General features: G+C 35.6%; 1 protein-coding gene across 1 annotated transcript in view; it reads left to right on the top strand.

Annotated features, from left to right (window-relative positions):
- SEMA3E (semaphorin 3E) overlaps positions 1 to 17,355 on the top strand; it is a 143,578-nt gene that overhangs the window by 56,921 nt on the left and 69,302 nt on the right. The window contains exon 2 of the mRNA XM_051644194.1: positions 14,191 to 14,351. Coding sequence (XP_051500154.1) covers positions 14,191 to 14,351 — 161 coding nt within the window. The remainder of the gene's footprint in view (positions 1 to 14,190; positions 14,352 to 17,355) is intronic.

Raw genomic sequence — 17,355 nt, 5'->3', positions numbered from 1 at the left:
TCATCTCATAGCAGTTCAATTGCTTGCATTTGCATATTATTCTAAACCTGATAGATCTGACGGTCACATTATTTGTATCCTTATTGTTTAATGACCCAACACAGTTCCTTGTCTTGTCCTTGAAGCATTTGCTATTTTCTTTCAATAGCAAGTACATAAAATTGTTCAGTGTTTTAATATTTCCCACTTCTTCCAATAGTGAGAAATGGGAACAGATTATTTAATATTTGTACTCTACTTGAATACATGTATTAGATTACAAAAGATGCAAAGAAGACCATTTTCATTTTGTTTTATTTTGATAGAAATAGACATCATCTCCCATGTGGTCTCTTTGTGCCAGCCATCCACTGATACATAAGAGTTGTTCATGCAACTCTTAGATTAAGAAACATATCCATCTGCCAGAGAGCTTGTTGAAATCAGAAGCTGTTTCTGTGAATAAAGCTGACATAAATAAACTAGATATATTGCATTTACATGTACACAAATGAACACATTCTAGTGCTTTGCCTGCTTTTTGTCTTTCACTGTAAAGCAAGCTGTTTCACTGCTTCAAACCAGGCACTATTTTATAATATTCTACAAGGGTCAGAATAAAAGAAATATTCCCTATTCTTTAATTCTTAAAGAGAGAAAATTCCTTTGAACTTCAGTGAAGCTTATCTTGTAAGTGACAGAACTACTTAAGTGTAACATTTTCATCTCAAATATTAATAAAATATAATATAAACAATTAAATAGCTTTCAGTTAAATAATATATGTTTAGGACCTATTCATTCCTAAGAGTACTTACTTGTGACAGTTTGATAAATATATTATTCTGTGGCATGCTATTTCATACAGTTCACAATGTCCTTTTTACATATTTTCCATAGTATCAGGAATGAAGAATTATATCCTGATGGATAAATTCTGGTGCAATATTCAGCATGTCCTACAAAATTAACATGTCCTCAGACAGTCTCATGCTCATAAATAATGTGCAAAATAAAATGTCTGTTTCTATAGTATTCTAAACAAAAACCATTGCCATCAGATTCAGTAATATTCAGTAATTCAGTAATATTCAGTGATTAAGTAATATAGTACTTGGGATATATAGTTCTAATAGAATACCTTCAATTTTTTCATATTTGTATTGAACCTATTTTTTGGAAGTAACCTTCATATCTCAGTAGTCAATATTTACAAAATGTCTTGTAATCCTGTAAAAGGTTTCTGAATATTGTCTTCTATGTATCTTTTCTTCTCTAGATCTTTCCATCTCTACGAACCGCTATGAAAAATCCATACCAGTTTCACTAACAAAACACTTTTCTTTGAAAATCTCATTTGGGTTTAGAGATAGCTACATTTTATTAATGGTTAAAATTTATTCTAGGAGTAACAATAGGTGCTTTAAAATATCTACAGAAATTCTTTGCTATGTGGCTCTGGGTTTTATTGTTTGGATTTTGTTTTGTTTTGTTTAGGTTTTTTCCTCTATGAAACATTATGAAATAATGGAATTTGAATGTTTTCATTAATTAACAATTTTTGGGAAAAAAGAAGGATATATACATGTGTTAAGTTCTATTTTGTTCAAAAAACACTTGACTTTGAAATGTTAATTGACTTAAAATAAAAAGATTACAGTGCTTTAATAAAAAAAAAAAAAAAGTAAAGTTATCAAAATACTTCCATCACATTAGTATGAAAATAACAGGCTTTTTCGATGTTTGAAAATATTTTGTATTTGAAGATTTTATTCCATTTTGGGATGGAAACATTTTTCAAAGTCATTAAAAATTCTTTCAGTATCAGAAAAACATATACCCTCCCAGTTCTAATACCTTGAGTGTGTTCAGCTCTTTCTTTGCTGAGGACAAATTCTCATCACATTTTAGTAGCTTTGTGAATCACCCATTATACTTGCATTCAAAATATGAAGAGTCCAACAGTTACATATAAACTGGCTCAATGATTGTGGCAAATCCTACAGAGCTAAACCCAAACCCTGGAAAATTTTGTGAAAACTGAAAATATTATTTTTCTCATCTTCCCCTTCTTTGTTATGGAAAAGTTTTAATTTTGCTTTTTTTCCTGGCTAAGCCTTCCAGTTAGGTTGCAGATTCTTAGAGAGGAGGATTATCTAGAGCTGCATATTTTAGCACTGCTCAGCAGTACATAATGTGGTGACAAGTGGTGTCTTTTAAGGGTTTGTTCTGGGACATAGACAATGTGATTTATTGCACCTTAGCAACTTTGTGGATAACACCAAGCTGAGTAGTGAGTGCAGTTGATTCACTAAAGGTAAGGAACGTCATCTGGAGGGACCTTGACAGGCTGAAGGAGTAGGTCAATGCCAACCTCATTAAGTTCAATAAGACCAACACACAAGGTTCTGCCCCTGGGCAATCCCTCATACCAGTTCAGACTGAGGAATTAAAGTATTGAGAGAAGCCCTGCAGAGGAGGACATGGAGATGAGAATTTTGGTGGATGAAAAATCAGACATGAGCCAGCAATATGTGCTTGCAGCCCAGAAAGACAGTCATATCCTGGGCTGCATGAAGAGAAGTGCGGTGAGCAGGTCAACAGGGGTGATTTTCCCCTTCTGCTTTGCTTTCCTGAGACCCCACAGAGTACTGCGTCCAGCTCCAGGGTCCCCAGCACATGAAAGACAAGGGACCTGTTGGTGTCGAAGAGGGGCTGTGATTGGGTCCAGAGGAGAGCAATGAACATGACTAGAGGCCAAGAGCACCTCTCCCATGAGAACAGGCTAGGAGAGCTGGGAATGTTCAGCTTGAAGAAGACTCAGTCTGGAGAAGAGAAGGCTCTGGGGAAACCTTATTGTGGCCTTTCAATACTCTAAGGGGGCTTATAAGACAGAAAATGCTTTTTTACCAAGGCCTGTAATATGTCAAGAAGTAATTATTTTTAACTGGAAGAGGGTATATTTAGGTTAGATATAAAGAATTATTATTTTTTTTTACAATTAGGATAGTGAGACACTGGAACAGGTTTCCCAGAGAAGCTGTGGACACCCCACCATTGAAAGTGTTCAAGGTCACGTTGGACGGTGTTTAGAGCAACCAGTTCTGGTGAAAGATGTCCCTACCCATGGCAGGGGATTTGGACTAGATGGTCTTTAAAAATCCTTTCCAACCCAAATATCTCTATAATCTAATCCCTATATCACTGCAGGCTTCTGCACAACATTATAGTATACAAAAATGAATCCATTGTATCAGTCTCTCATTTCCATAATATCTCTATAATTCCAAAGTTCAATAGCCCTTGTGAGAAATAAAGGATATTAAGGAAATTATCTCCTGTTCTACCTACTGTAAAGTCAGCTATAAAAAGAAAAGGCAGCTTGACTCAAATATCTGAAGTTAAGCAGCAATGCTAAAGCAAGCATTGAGATGAAGGTGAATTTCTACAGGTACAGAAAACACTGAATAGTGTAGAAAAAAACAAAGGAGGGGGAAGATGGGTGAACATGACTGTGAAGTTTTAAGTATAATATCCTACGGTTCATAATACAATTCATAATAGTTATGTGACCATTAATAGCTACCTAATATTGACTTTTATTCTCCAGTTACACTACTTAAGATCAACTCTGTTGAGTTCTATTGGCTTTAAGTCAAATGGCAGAAGCATGTCTCTGGTTTTGACTGCTAGTATTTGCAAAGTGTTATTGATTCTTAAAGCTTTCAAATATGTCCCAAGTTACTCAAATAAAGCTTTTCTCTGTCTCTTTCTTCCAAGGCATTTAACTTAACCAGCATTTTACAGATTGCTAGGTATACTGGAGGAGAAACATTAGAGGCAACAAAGATCCTTAAAGACAGTTATTTCTATCACCTTTCATTGCTGTCCTTGAAATTGCAAACATTGACCAAGTACAACCTTATGTATGTAATTCATTTTTAGGTGGAATTCATCTACACTTAACTATGTACCTAAAATTGAGTAGAGTTTCTTAAAATTTGTACTATAGAAATGACTACTTTTAGATCATTTTATTGGATTAACTTATAAAGCAATTTTAAAGTGTTATTTGGGAATGCTTCTTTCTCTTGCTCTGATTAAAAAAAAAACAACAAAAAAACAGGCAGCTGGATAAATGTCTTAAACTAGACACCTGACTTTAAACAAAACAGAAGTTTTTCTTCTCAGTGATGTCCAATGATAGGACAAGGGACAATGGGTGCAAGCTGGAGCATAGGGTTCCATGTAAAGATAAGGAAAACCTTTTTCACTGTGATGGTGACAGAGCACCGGAACTGGCTGCCCAGGGAGGTTGTGGAGCCTCCTCTGGAGACATTCAAAACCCATCTGGATGAGCTACTCTAGGGGATCCTGCTCTGGCAGGGAGTTTGGACTAGATGATCTTTCAAGGCCCCTTCCAACCCCTAATATTCTGTGATTCTGTGAGTCTGTGAACATACCCCACCTACAATATGAGAGCTTTCATAAAAATATCTCATAATAAAAAAGATAACATAATTAAAATAAAGCAAAAAAACAGAGCTTTACTGTGTTCAGTTTTCATTAATATTTAACAGTATCTGGGACATATCAGGAAAAGCAGAATCAAATATTGGATGTGTTAGTGCTAGATAACTCAAATTAGGTAGGTGTTCTGAAGACACTGATGTTCAGCAGCTGAATCCTTATCTCCTTCCTGTGAATTAAATCTTTCCAGAGCAGCTATTTTGTTCAAATAAAGAGCACAGCCCCAGGAGGGAACAACGTACTCATTTCTACGTAAATCCATTCACTGTTGTTTAGAGTTGTTGTGCTTAGTAAAACATGAGTATTTCAGCATGTGAATTGTAGCAAATCTTTCTGAATTCACCTATGGAATACTATCTCAAACGCTACATCTGCTGTGAGTAATTGATTTGGCAGAAAAAAGACACCTTGAAAGTTCCCTTTCATCTTCTCTGTTATTTCCATCTCAATTTCCCCTCTGCCTTTCACTTTTCTTACAATGCCTCCTTTCTCTTTAATTCTGTTTTTTATCATGCTGATGATTCCAGATAGCCTTACGAATACTGTCAATCACATGCCATCCTGCCCAAGAGCATATGCTCCTGAAAAATCACATGGGGTAGCTCATTTTTATCCATCTTTTTCAAAGGAAATTCAATTTAACAGTCATTTTGGACAGCATAAAACCCTGACTTTTGGCATCTTCATTTTAAATGAAAGCACCAGATTCTCTTTCTGTCAAAACACTGTATCTCTCCGGAGGAAGAATTCTACCCTTCACAGACTAGTGTGGTAATAAGCATGCACTAAGTGGTACACCTTAATAAATCAAGCCCTCAAGAGACTGGACTGTCTGTGTTTCATCAGAAGAAGGCTGTGATTATTTGAACCACATGTATCTTCTAAAACTCCAAGAGTTTTACAAATCAATTATTTCACTTGTTAGCACTATTAAGATATTAAACGTAATGTGAAACACCTTCTGTGAGTATAATTTAAAGAGGACTTTTCTTTCTGTGCTTCCTTTCTTAGAAATACATTGAATGAAATGGGTATTGTGCTCAAGGACTATTTCATGGGTGCTTGTATCATCCTTAGACTGGAACAATTACATATTAAAGTTTTCTGATTTACATTTCTGCAGGAATGTTTTAGTCAATCACATTTCTGAAGCTTTCTACCATGCATTCTACATTTGGAAAAAAAAACAGTCTAACATTAATAAATATTTTTACTATCCATATTTAATTATCCACATTATCACTTATTAATACCTATTCAAAATGCTTTATTAGAGAAGTAAGGATCATTAGGGCTTGAAGTCACTAGAGAAGTTCAGGTAGCCACATTATACTGGTTTAATGTTGCTCATATGTGTAAACATCTACCCTACCTTGGAGTGGGAACTTGTAAAAGCACTGGTATTGTGTCATTCTGCAAAAGCGTTAATGCTGCTTAATATTTTCATGTCAGAACCACATCCTTGAACTGGGCTATCAGAGAAGATTTTGGGATTGTATGTATCTTTTCTGAGAAAAATTATACAGGAAAACTGAACAATTTTTTTCTTGATAATAGAGACCCTGGTATAAGAAGTATGTCAATTTAACCATAGAAAATTTGTTTTAATGCATACCAAAATTTACTACCTAACACTATTAACAAACAATATCCAGCTAACTGGAAATAGACATGGAATCTATATAGTTAGCTAATTTTAAAATCTCTGAAAATATATATTGACAGAATTAATATTGGCAAACATTAGCACTAAAAGCATGTTGTGAATGCTTGGAAGGACTTATCCTTACATAAAATTTTAATGTTGGAATTATGAAAGTTTCTTCTTGTTCTGAGTTGATTCCCTGAGCCATATTGAAGTTTCAGACAGAATACAGGAGGAAAAATATCATTCTTCTCCTGTTTCATGTCTATTTCATAGAATCACAGAATTTCATCTGTACTGGTGTGATTCCTAGCTCAAAGTTAATGAACTTAACTGGTATTTTTCCATAAGAAGCCATAGCAGCTTACTACTGCTGTAATGAAAATCAACAATAAGATCCAGATATTGGTAGGCTCACATATAATACTGTTAGAAAACAAATCACACTTCAACATACACTACTCTTAAGTAAGTACTGTAAATGTTTTCACCTGATTTACAAAGAAGTTTCCTTCTCATGCAGTCTGTAAATTGGCCATCATCACTAGGTAGATTTGATTAAATACAAACAATGCCAAGATTTTATTACACTGCATTGAATTTCTATTTAGGAATTACTATTATTAAATTGAATATCAAATAATTTTCATTGGACTGGCATGTGCTTCTATAAATACGTATTATAATTCCAGTAAACCCAGTTTGTATGAAAATTTTGTGAGCTTATTTTTAATTTAATGTACACTATAGAATTTTCCATTAAGAAGTAAAAACATTATGAAATACTATGTAAGCATACACTAGTTTTTTAGTAGTATGTAGCATGTCAGTATTATAAGCCCTGGTAGATTTGTAATGTTTAGCTTTCTGTTGTTCGGTAACTCAAATCACAACAGTTATAGAGGGACTAACTGAATGTGCTACTTTCCCAGCAGGGAAGAAAACCTAAATATTTGCTAGATATGACAGCGTATATATATGTCACAGTATATATGTAATATATAATAATTTGCAATGGAAATATCAAGGATTAGGACACGAGTCAATGTGATTAGCTGTGTTAAAGACTTTCAAGTTCTACAGAATTTTTTCTGCCATAAGCTGAGTAGAATTGAAAGAAGCAAAAAAAATACTGTATAATTTATGACATGTTCCAGTTACAAGTTTTTCCAATATTTTTAGAAAAAAGAGAGAAGACAGTTTTTTATTGCATAGAGTTTGAAAATATTCTAGTGTCCCCAAACTGTACCTTTTAATTTCAGAACCTTAGCTCTGTAATTTAAACAAACTAGCAGGGAAAGTTCTTTGAAGCTTTCACTATAATTTAAACCTCATCACTAGAGCCACACATTTGGAGGAAGAGCACCAAACAAACAAAATTATTCATGGACTTTGCTGCACCAGCTCTCTTCATGAAGCCAATTAGAGTCTCCAAATACAGCTAATAATGAAACTCACCTGCTGTTAAGAGCAGAGGTTGAATCATGTGAGAGTAGTTATGGACTAATGGATTTTTTGCTTGTCATTACTAGACTTTTCTTTCTGTCTCCTACCCTGCCAAGTTTCTGAGGCATCTGCCTGGCAGCCACACAGATAGAACCTCAAGCAGAGAAAATTCGTACTGCAGTCTCCCTCACAGCCTTTTAAGTTTATCTCCTACTGATCCATGTTCCCCAATTAAGATATTGAAATATCTTAAGAACTGTGTTCTAAAAGCAAAGTGGCAACTTCCAGCATTACTTCTACCACGATTTTTTAGTTAATTTGCTGTTTGCAGTTGATTTGGCCTTTAAAATTCTTGGCTCAGATTGTGCTAGTAAATCTCATGCAGCAGCATGGACTTCAGCTGTCTCTGGCCAGTTTACACTGTCCCCTTTTCTATTGCTCAACCAGTTCAGTTGCTTGCTGGTTCACCTGATGTAAGATATCTTTCTACTCCCTGGCAATCACTGTCATGATTCTGTAATTATTTTTGCAGCAATATAGATGACTGCTGACTGTGAGCACAGGAAATTTGGGAATGTATTACCTCATATTCAGCAGCATAGTTTTTGGGGGTGAGTTTCAGTCTCTTTTTTGTCCCCAGTAAGAAAACCTATGCCTCCTGTTACCAATTTCGCACAGAATATTGCCAGATAAAGGTCTTAACCTTGTCAGAAAGATTCAACTACTTGTAAAGATATATTTTTGTCCTCGTGATGGATGATTCTTTAGAGTACCCCTGAATAGTAATCCTCCTTAAAGTAGTGGTATAAAACTGAAGGATACTTGCATTGCTTCCCTCTTTTTTGTTTCTGTCTCTTTCTTGTCACATGTAAGTAGATTTTGATTATCAAAATTAATTATATGTTTAGGGACATGGTTTATCACTGGACTTGGTAGAGTTATGCTAATGATTGAACTCTTATGATCTTATAGGTCTTTTCCAACCAGAACGATTCTGTGGGTCTGTTTATCATTTGTCAGATATATGGCAAAAAAACCTGAATTAACTAAAATTGCATAAGGCTCACCAAATTCTTATAAATCTTGTTCCACTGTAATATTTATATTCCATGACCATACTGATAATTGAAAACACAAAAAGTCATTAATTTCTTCACATTACCTAGACTTTTTATCTGTGGCCTTTTACATTATTGATGGGACAGAAGGCCACCCCAGTTGTTGCCTCTTTCTGTAAAACAGCACTGAGATGTCCACCTTACGTACTCTGTATGTTCAAGTATTAGACTCATTTGTCAGTCCCCTGCATCTGGAAAACATCTTTGCTGGAAGAATGTTCTGCAGAATGAAGTAGTGTGGGAGGTGAGACTATATTTCTGTAGAATTTAAATGGGGAACCAAAGATTTTTAAGAGGGTAAAAAAGGACAAACTTGTGCAGTTGTGATGATGTAATGTTATGAAAGACAGAGCAGAGCAACAGCAGCTTTTTCACTCCCTGAGGAAAAAAAAAATTAATCTGTTGTGCTGTTTGCCTATATTCAAGGTTCAAAGCTGTATCTTACTACATGCTTAATTTCTGAGAACATGTTATACAGGAGCACTCAGTATACTCTGGCTGCTGTGAAGCAGCAATCAGTTGTTTGCATTTAATGCCCTAGGAATATGTTAGTTATCAAGCATTTGTATTTAAAAAATATCAAAATAACACAATAAAAAAGATGACTTTATATTTATAATTTTTTTTTTTGGTAACAGAAGAAATAGCTGTTTTAACACAATCTTAGAAATTAGAAACAATTACATACTGATCATTAAAACATTCAAGAAATCAACGATTATGAATGTAATTAACACTACTTGACAAATGGCTAACAGAATCTGTCTTGTTCAATATGGTATGAGTATGTTCACCCAAAGTAAATTTGCTGTAAGATACAGTGTGGTAAGCAAGATCAGTCTGGATATTTTCCAGCAAGCTCTGGCAGACAGATAAAAAAACCTTCAGGTTTGCTCTCAGCATTTAAATCAGCAAGAAATAAGATTTGTTCTCTTATGAAACACAATCTAGCAGCCCAGACTTGCTTTAAGGCTTTCACAGGTAAGTGAAGTGCCATATAGGACTATGCAAACACTGAAGCAGTCCTTTCTTTGTGGACTATAACAGTGTTTGAACTGTAATGGTGTGGGTTTAGTTATGGTGTTGAGCTTTTAGATTAAAATGACAAAGCACTATAGTACAAAAGCTAAATAACATTTTCTTAAATTTGGAGATCAGCACAGTGAAGCAACTTGAAGCTCTGTTTTTACTATATGATACAAGTGGGGATGGTGTTTTATCCTGGGTTGACTACTAAGAGTATACTCTCCATGGACAATTCATCCTGTTTTTCTCTTGCTTTTTATTTCTTTACATGAGACCTTTATATAGGAAAGGCTTTTTTAAACAAATCTATAGAAGCTTGATAAAAGCAAGGTTTTTACTCAGCTGAAAACTTTACTCATTCCCATGTGAGAAAGGAGCAGATTTCTAGTCCATGTGCTAGAACAGTTTATATAGTTTATCCACTAACTGTTTAGTAAAAAATGCACAATTTTGAGCCAGAACTTCTTTCCCAGAGAAGCAATGTAACTACTGAATTAGAGTCATGCTATTGCTTGGTTGCTTTTCCTGAAGCTTGAATATTTTGCTGCACAGCTTCAACAGGAAATGAAGAAAGAGAGCATCCATCCTTCCCTACCAGTCAAGTAGCTAATAGCTTCTGATTAGACCTCTTTATGGAAAAAGAAAGATTTGGGTTTCAATCCATTTAGAAAAGGAAATTGAACTCATGTCTTCTATTTCTCAGGTGGCCAATTTAGCCACCAGAATATTTTAAAAACTTTAGGCAGCCCTATATTTTCTCTGGCCAGGTTCTTCAAGAAAATTGCAGTTGCACCTGATCTTGTAAGTCTGCTACAAGTGTTCAACATAAATGTAGCTATTGAATCCTAGTATTAGCAAGAATAACAGACTCTATTTGGATTATATTCAAGTTTAAGCATGACCTAGAATCTGAATTTTTCAGATGAAGTATGTAGGCATGAGCAGGATCACAACTCTTGAGGAGTCTATAGTCACAAGGTGACCCTTGTAAATATAAGCTCCCTCAAGGTTACTGAAGGTAGATTTCAGTAAAAGTTGCTTTGAATTTAAGTATCTCACTCTCAATTGTGCCTTAATTTCAATGACTGAGGGTTTATGAGCACTGCAAAGTGCAATGGGACATGAACTAACAACTCACTGAGTGTGAAAGCCGTGCAGCCTGTGTCTGTACAACACCAGTCTGGAAGCAGAACAGCTGCAATCTTGTATTTTATCAAAGCCAACCAGCTTTGCTGAAGGGGCATAGCACTACATAAGTGAAGTTCTACTGCTCCAAAACCTGGGTCGTTTACATCAAGCCAGATTATGGTGAGATACACTTGCCAAGAAGTGACAGGCTCGTTGTACCATTTTAGACTCCTGGATGTCCCACCCATTCTCATTACGTACAGAAGGTGCTGTATCATAGAATCATAGAATAGTTTGTGCTGAAAGGGACCTTAAAGATCATCTAGTTCCAACCCCCCTGCATGGGCAGGGATACCTCCCACTAGATCAGATTGCTCAGGGCCCCATCCAACCTAGTCTTGAACACTCCCAGGGATGAAGCTTCCACAACTTGCCTGGCCAACCTGTATCCTATTTGCCTACACAATCCTAATGTCTCAGATGTCCTATAATGTCCAGAAATCCTAGCACTTTTCAAAGGAACTACATAACTAGAACATTAGTGTTTCAGTAACAAAATTGCTCCCCAGGTCCCAGTGCTTAGTATTTTCCAGCCCCTCCAGATGTCAGGTTCACACTTCTGGCAAAAACATACCTGTATAGCTTTTCTGAAGTTAGTCCTAGAGATATATCTTTTTACAAGTTTGATCTCAAAAGGTGTTTAATATTCTCAGCCTTCATTCAAGTCAATGAGAGTTGCAGGTGTACTTGGCAGGACTGAGTCACGTACGAGTAGTTACCATGATCTGGTAGAGGACTGTGGATCGTGCTTTGTGTTCTCATTGGGAACACATGAGTGGTATCTCTGATCTATGTAAAGAAATATTGTCTCATTTATGAAAAATTTGCCTTCAGGACAACATGGAAATAAATCAGGGAAAGCTACCAGTGTATCCTTTTGTTGTTTGTGTATAACTAGAATGCAAAATGCAAGACTTTTAACTCCAAGACTGACTAATAACTAAAATATATTGGATGTCTTGTATTCTTGCAAATAAAATGTGGCTTTATTTAGGACCAATATAATATTTCTAGTTCTGCTTTCATTCTGTTTCTAATCTGATCACAAAAAAAGCAATCTTCTTCTGAAATAGCAATCTGATGGATTTGCTTGGAGAGAAGCCTGCTTTGAAAAAGCCATTTCCACACTGCTATGCAGTTCTGTGCTGAGTGTATCACTGTCAAAGAATGTGTCTATGTTCACTGGCCAGTACAGAAAACTTAGACAAAAAAAGACTTTTGTTCTGCTCACTCTGTGACTTAGTTTTCTCATTTGTTAAATGAGGCCAATCACACCCAGGTACAAAGTGTTTTGACCTCTGCTTTTAAAAAATGTTATGGAAGCCTAGATATTAATATTATTCTCCAGCTCTATTTAATCAATAGATTCTTTTCTAAGATAGGAAGGAAGGAAATGAGTGGTGAGGCTGACTTTATACTATCATTCCTTTGATAGAAATTTAATCCACTAGAGAAACAGTTTCCAGAATCTTGTTGCTTTCAGCTTCCTTTGACTTCAATTAAACCTAGTCCATACATGGAACAAAACATTTACTCTTTTAATAAATTCCCTTTATCATCACAAATATAATGCAAATAATAATTTAAAATAATAAGAAATTGTGGTAATTTGTTTGATTAAATTAATACCCTCATTGAATGCTAAATTTCTTGCCTTGGCTCAAAGTAGTTGTTCTCTTTCTTATACTGTAGGTTTAAGTAAGGTATCTCACAAAGAAAATAGGTAGTGCTAAATCTTTTTGTGGGTAACATAAATTTTCATTCAAATATAGAATTAAAATCTCATTGGTATGGAACATCTTTTTCTTAAAAAAAAAAAAAAAGGACAAATTTTTAATTATTATTATGAATGTATGTGGTTTAGTATTTGGGTAACTTAAAAGACTCTATGCTCGGGTTAAAAAGATACATCAATTTCTGAAAATCACATCAAAAATGGATGACATATATGGCATCCCAAGTGGATGCCATAGTGATAGACCTGAGTGAGGACCTTCTGTGAAATGTAGGACCAGTGCCCTTGCAGAAGATCAGCTGTGTCCTCTATGAGGCTGCCAAGGTGCTGCATGGATGCATGAACACAACTGCTGGTGTAGTACATAAGCTGGAGCCTCCACCCTAAACTGGATGAGGGCCTGCTTGTCTTCACTAGCTCTGGGACAATCCCGCTTCTCCCAGCATCAGCTGCTGGACCACATCCAAACAACTGGAAAAGTCATACTTAGGGATAGCTGTGAGGATAAGCTAAAAGGTACTTAATTGTTTTCACTAAGAGTGATTTTTGTTTCTTCAAAAAAGAACAAAAAAAGAACAAAAAAGAAAAATTCACCACAATATAGATATAGGAAAATAGTTCCTTTCCCTTAGTCCCAGCTCCACTGTTTTGGAGACTGTCCTGAGGTACTTGCTGTAATAACTTCTTTTGATGCTTCCTGACAGAAAAATGTTTCTCAGACTCTCTGACCTGCTGCGAGCCAGGCTGTGCTCTGCACCATCTGCTTGAGAGTGCAGAAGGACCCCTGTGTTTGCCTCCTTCTTCATTCCTAAGGCTTGATTCCAAGTTTCTGCAACATTACCCACGATGAATTTCCTTTCCGCTGTGGAAGTGACTTCAGCCTGCATCATGTGCAGCTAAGCCCCAACTCCCCTTATCTGGTCAACATATTTCTTGAAAAAATCAGTAATCACCTGCAAAATTATGAATATGAATTTTACACATTTCATACTGTTCTCATGGAATTTAGAGACAACATTTTAAGTGAACTGAATGGAGACGATGCTGGGCTTGAAAAAAGCAACCACATGTCCCCAAAAGGCAAAACCGGAACAAGATTGTATGCACTGCAAAAACCTGCAGTTTGACATGCTTGAGGGAAAGACAAGGAGACTATTTCCATTATTTTTTTCATTTTCCACAGGTTCATTATTTTTTTTCCTATTTGCAGTTCATATCAGAAACAGGGATTTTTCCTTCTTAGAAAATATTCCAGAGAAAACATATTTCCCCCCCATCCCCACCTCATGATATAGTGAGCACAAAGATTATAATGTAAAGATTCACACACAAACCTCCTGGAGAGATGGTTAATTTTGAAAATTATTCCCAGGTGTTCTGCATCTCTTTCTTATCCAAAGATTATATGATTAGCGTTTTAATGTCCTGCAACTGCTTGTGTAGATTCCTAGGAGGATATGAATGTGAAGCCATGAAAGCAAAGCTGTTTGGTATTTATCACGCACACTCTTACTGTATTTCAGAGCTCTGGGATTTAAACAGGACGTCAGTCTTTCATAGCCCATTTGGATATCTCGGTCTGCATGTAATGCTGCTGGATGAGTATCAAGAGCGACTGTTCGTGGGAGGAAGAGACCTCTTGTATTCCCTCAGTTTGGATCGAGTCAGCGACAACTACCGAGAGGTGGAGTAAAAAGCTATAAACATATTAGTCACTGCATGTCGTCATGTGTAGCACAGCACATCAGAGTTTGCATGACTTGCAAACTGGATTTTTTGTAGATGTCTTGTGCATGAACTTCAAGGTCATGTTTATATTTATGAATTTACTAATTACCTTTTTTTCCACAGTAATAATCCATAGGGTCATTCTAGGTGAAGAGATCTGGGAAACAATAGCTAGTTCTCTTTGTTTTTCAGCATGTTTAGAGATATTTAAGAGATATTTAAAGAATCTCATACTTAGTACATACTTGATTTCTGTTTTTCCACTATATTATCAAAGAATGATGTCTCTTTGACATTTCTGCTGGATTTTCCACAGCAACAGAGAAAACATGCAAAAAATAAAATGCAAGTTTAACACAGAAATTATAAAAGGTGTTCAATAACACTATTAACCAGACAGCTAATTTTAGCCTTCTTTAGAAACTGGATTTTGTATTGACCTTGAACTAGAGGTTCTATTAATTAGCAACTGAATATAGAATTTTAAGTCTACTCAGTGATTTGTAGGAGGAAATTGGTTTAAGCCATAATCCTACCAGAGATCTTGGTACATCATAGAAACTACAATTGATTGGAAAGCTGGTAATTGATGTGTAGAGACTGGAATTAGAGCTGATGTGAGCCTTGGTTTCCTTTCTTGCTTCAGCAGCTGGGATTGGAAGCATGCACTGGTAAAGAAAGCAGGTAGGGGCATTGCTCCTGCCTCAACAACATTGACTGTGGATAAACAATAATGATGCCTCAAACTATTTCAATATTTTCCTTATCTACATTTTGAAATTTCCTCAGAGTAGTTTAATACATTTTCTTTTATTCTAAAATTAATAGATTAATGAAAAAGTGAGTAAATAAAGCCTCCCTTGAGAAATATTATTTTTGTTGACTTCCATACACCACTGACCACTGATGTTTCAAATCCATTTTTTGTCTGCCCCCTTGTTGTAAGAGAATATTACTGTTTTCATGCTGGCACTCTGGTCAACTTTACAGTAAGCAACCTTGCTTATCTCCAAATGAGACCAATTAACATGTTTCTCTGTTGTGAACAGATACAAGATGCTTTATCCATTTAATAAACAGTTTGGGAAAGGCAATTCTAGATATGGGGAAATTAATATTCTAAGGGAGGCCATTTGAGAATTTATCTACATTAAAAATATATATATAATTTTTTAACTCCTCAGAGAGCAATGCTGCATACTAAGCTTTGCTCCTCCATAGTGAGATATGAGTTAACTCCTTTTCCATTTGATAAAAATTATTAATATCCTGTGACAAGATATTAGAGCTCAGGAACATGAAAACATTTAGGAAGCAGTTATTTCTATAAAATAAACTTTTTTTTTTACCCCTTTATTCTTCACCATTTGGCAGTAAATTTCTGAGAGGGAAGATAACAGGATAGAGCACTTTATGCCTCTGTCCAATCACCATTGTCCCATCTGGACACATTCTTGAAGTTCATTGTCTTCCTTGTTGTTTTCAGATGGAAGGTCAGCCATTTATTCTGAAACCATACTCTCTGTCTTGAGACCTGTGTGCAGAGTATGACAAATTAATGGAAACTCTTCTTGCCTCCTTGCTTGTTTTTATGATGTGCTAAAGATGAGAAACTGAAATAAATGGAGCTTGACCTAGCATGTTTAGAAACATGACCTCACTGGGACTTAGCTCCATTGAATACAAATATCATGACATTTTTCTCTTTTTCCAGTGTTCACTCAGGGCAGATCTCATTCAGTGATAGCTAGGGAAAACATGATTGTCCCACAGCACTAACAGCAAAAGTGTGGAATGAAACATTTCTGTTATATGAGAGCTTAATTACTGAGATACATTGAGGGAAGTTTCTGGAATTGATAGACTGGCTGATTCATTATTACCAAAGTTTTTAATTAATCTGCCTTTAAGTGTGTGTGTTGGTTAGCCTCTGACCTTTTCTTTCGGTCTGAGACATTAGCTTAATTAATCTAAACCACGTTACAGCCAAGCAAAAGTGTAAGAGTAGAGGCAAGTTCCTGGGTTTTATTGTGTCTCTGGCAACCAGGATGAGGCACTAGCTGCAGAAGAGATGTTTCTTAAAGTTCGATAGCTTTGGGGCAGATTTGCATGGATCTTTTTCATCTGCTGTGTTCTGGAAAACAGTTTATGTGTTTTAATTCATTGTCATCCTTTTTTTCACAATTTGACATGTGAATATGCCTCTAAAAACCAAAGTAAAACCCATTCACAATCTGAGATGTATCCCTTCTGCTGTAAAATGACCCAGTAATTCAGTTCTAGCAAGCATATTAGAAGATTTCAAAAGAAACTCAACAAATGCTGAATGAACATAAAATGCTTTTGCATTGGGACCTATTGACTGCCAAAGTAATCGAGCATTTCCAAAAAACTAAATTTGTGATGCATATGAAGTATGCATCCTATAAATCTGCACTTAATGGGCTAATTTTTCCTTAAGGTTAAATTTTCTTAAGTTTTCAAATAAAAAAGCAGCACTCTGACGGGTAGATTATAGCTTTCTCATAAAAGCTATTACATGTTTGTGTATATATGTACCAACATTATGTTAAGAACATCTTATCCTGACCACTTTTCAGATCCAGAAAAGAAAAGATCCAAACAAATCTGGAGAAATCTTTCAGGGAGGAGAACTACTACTATCATTCTTGTATTGCCTGGAAAATTTAGAAATTCGGGTCGATGTCTCTGTGGCAATAGACCTTCCATGTCTTCTTGGACGAATACAGAGTCTCACTTCTCAGTTGGTCAAATTCTATTTTCTTTGCCTACTTTGCCTCTTTTTTTTTTTTTCTCTTAATCTCCTTTCATATAGTGCATACAGAAATGTTCTTGCTTAGTGTTTTTAACATATGTTACCAGAAGGTTTTGAAAAAAGTTACTCATACGCTTTGGCTTCTGTATGAAGAATGGCTTAACACTAACAATAGCAAGAATGA

This window comes from Apus apus, chromosome 1 (genome assembly GCF_020740795.1).
Source record: "Apus apus isolate bApuApu2 chromosome 1, bApuApu2.pri.cur, whole genome shotgun sequence".
Lineage (NCBI taxonomy): Eukaryota > Metazoa > Chordata > Aves > Apodiformes > Apodidae > Apus > Apus apus.
Note: the sequence above shows the minus strand (reverse complement) of the source record. Positions and strands in the feature narration are given on the sequence as shown.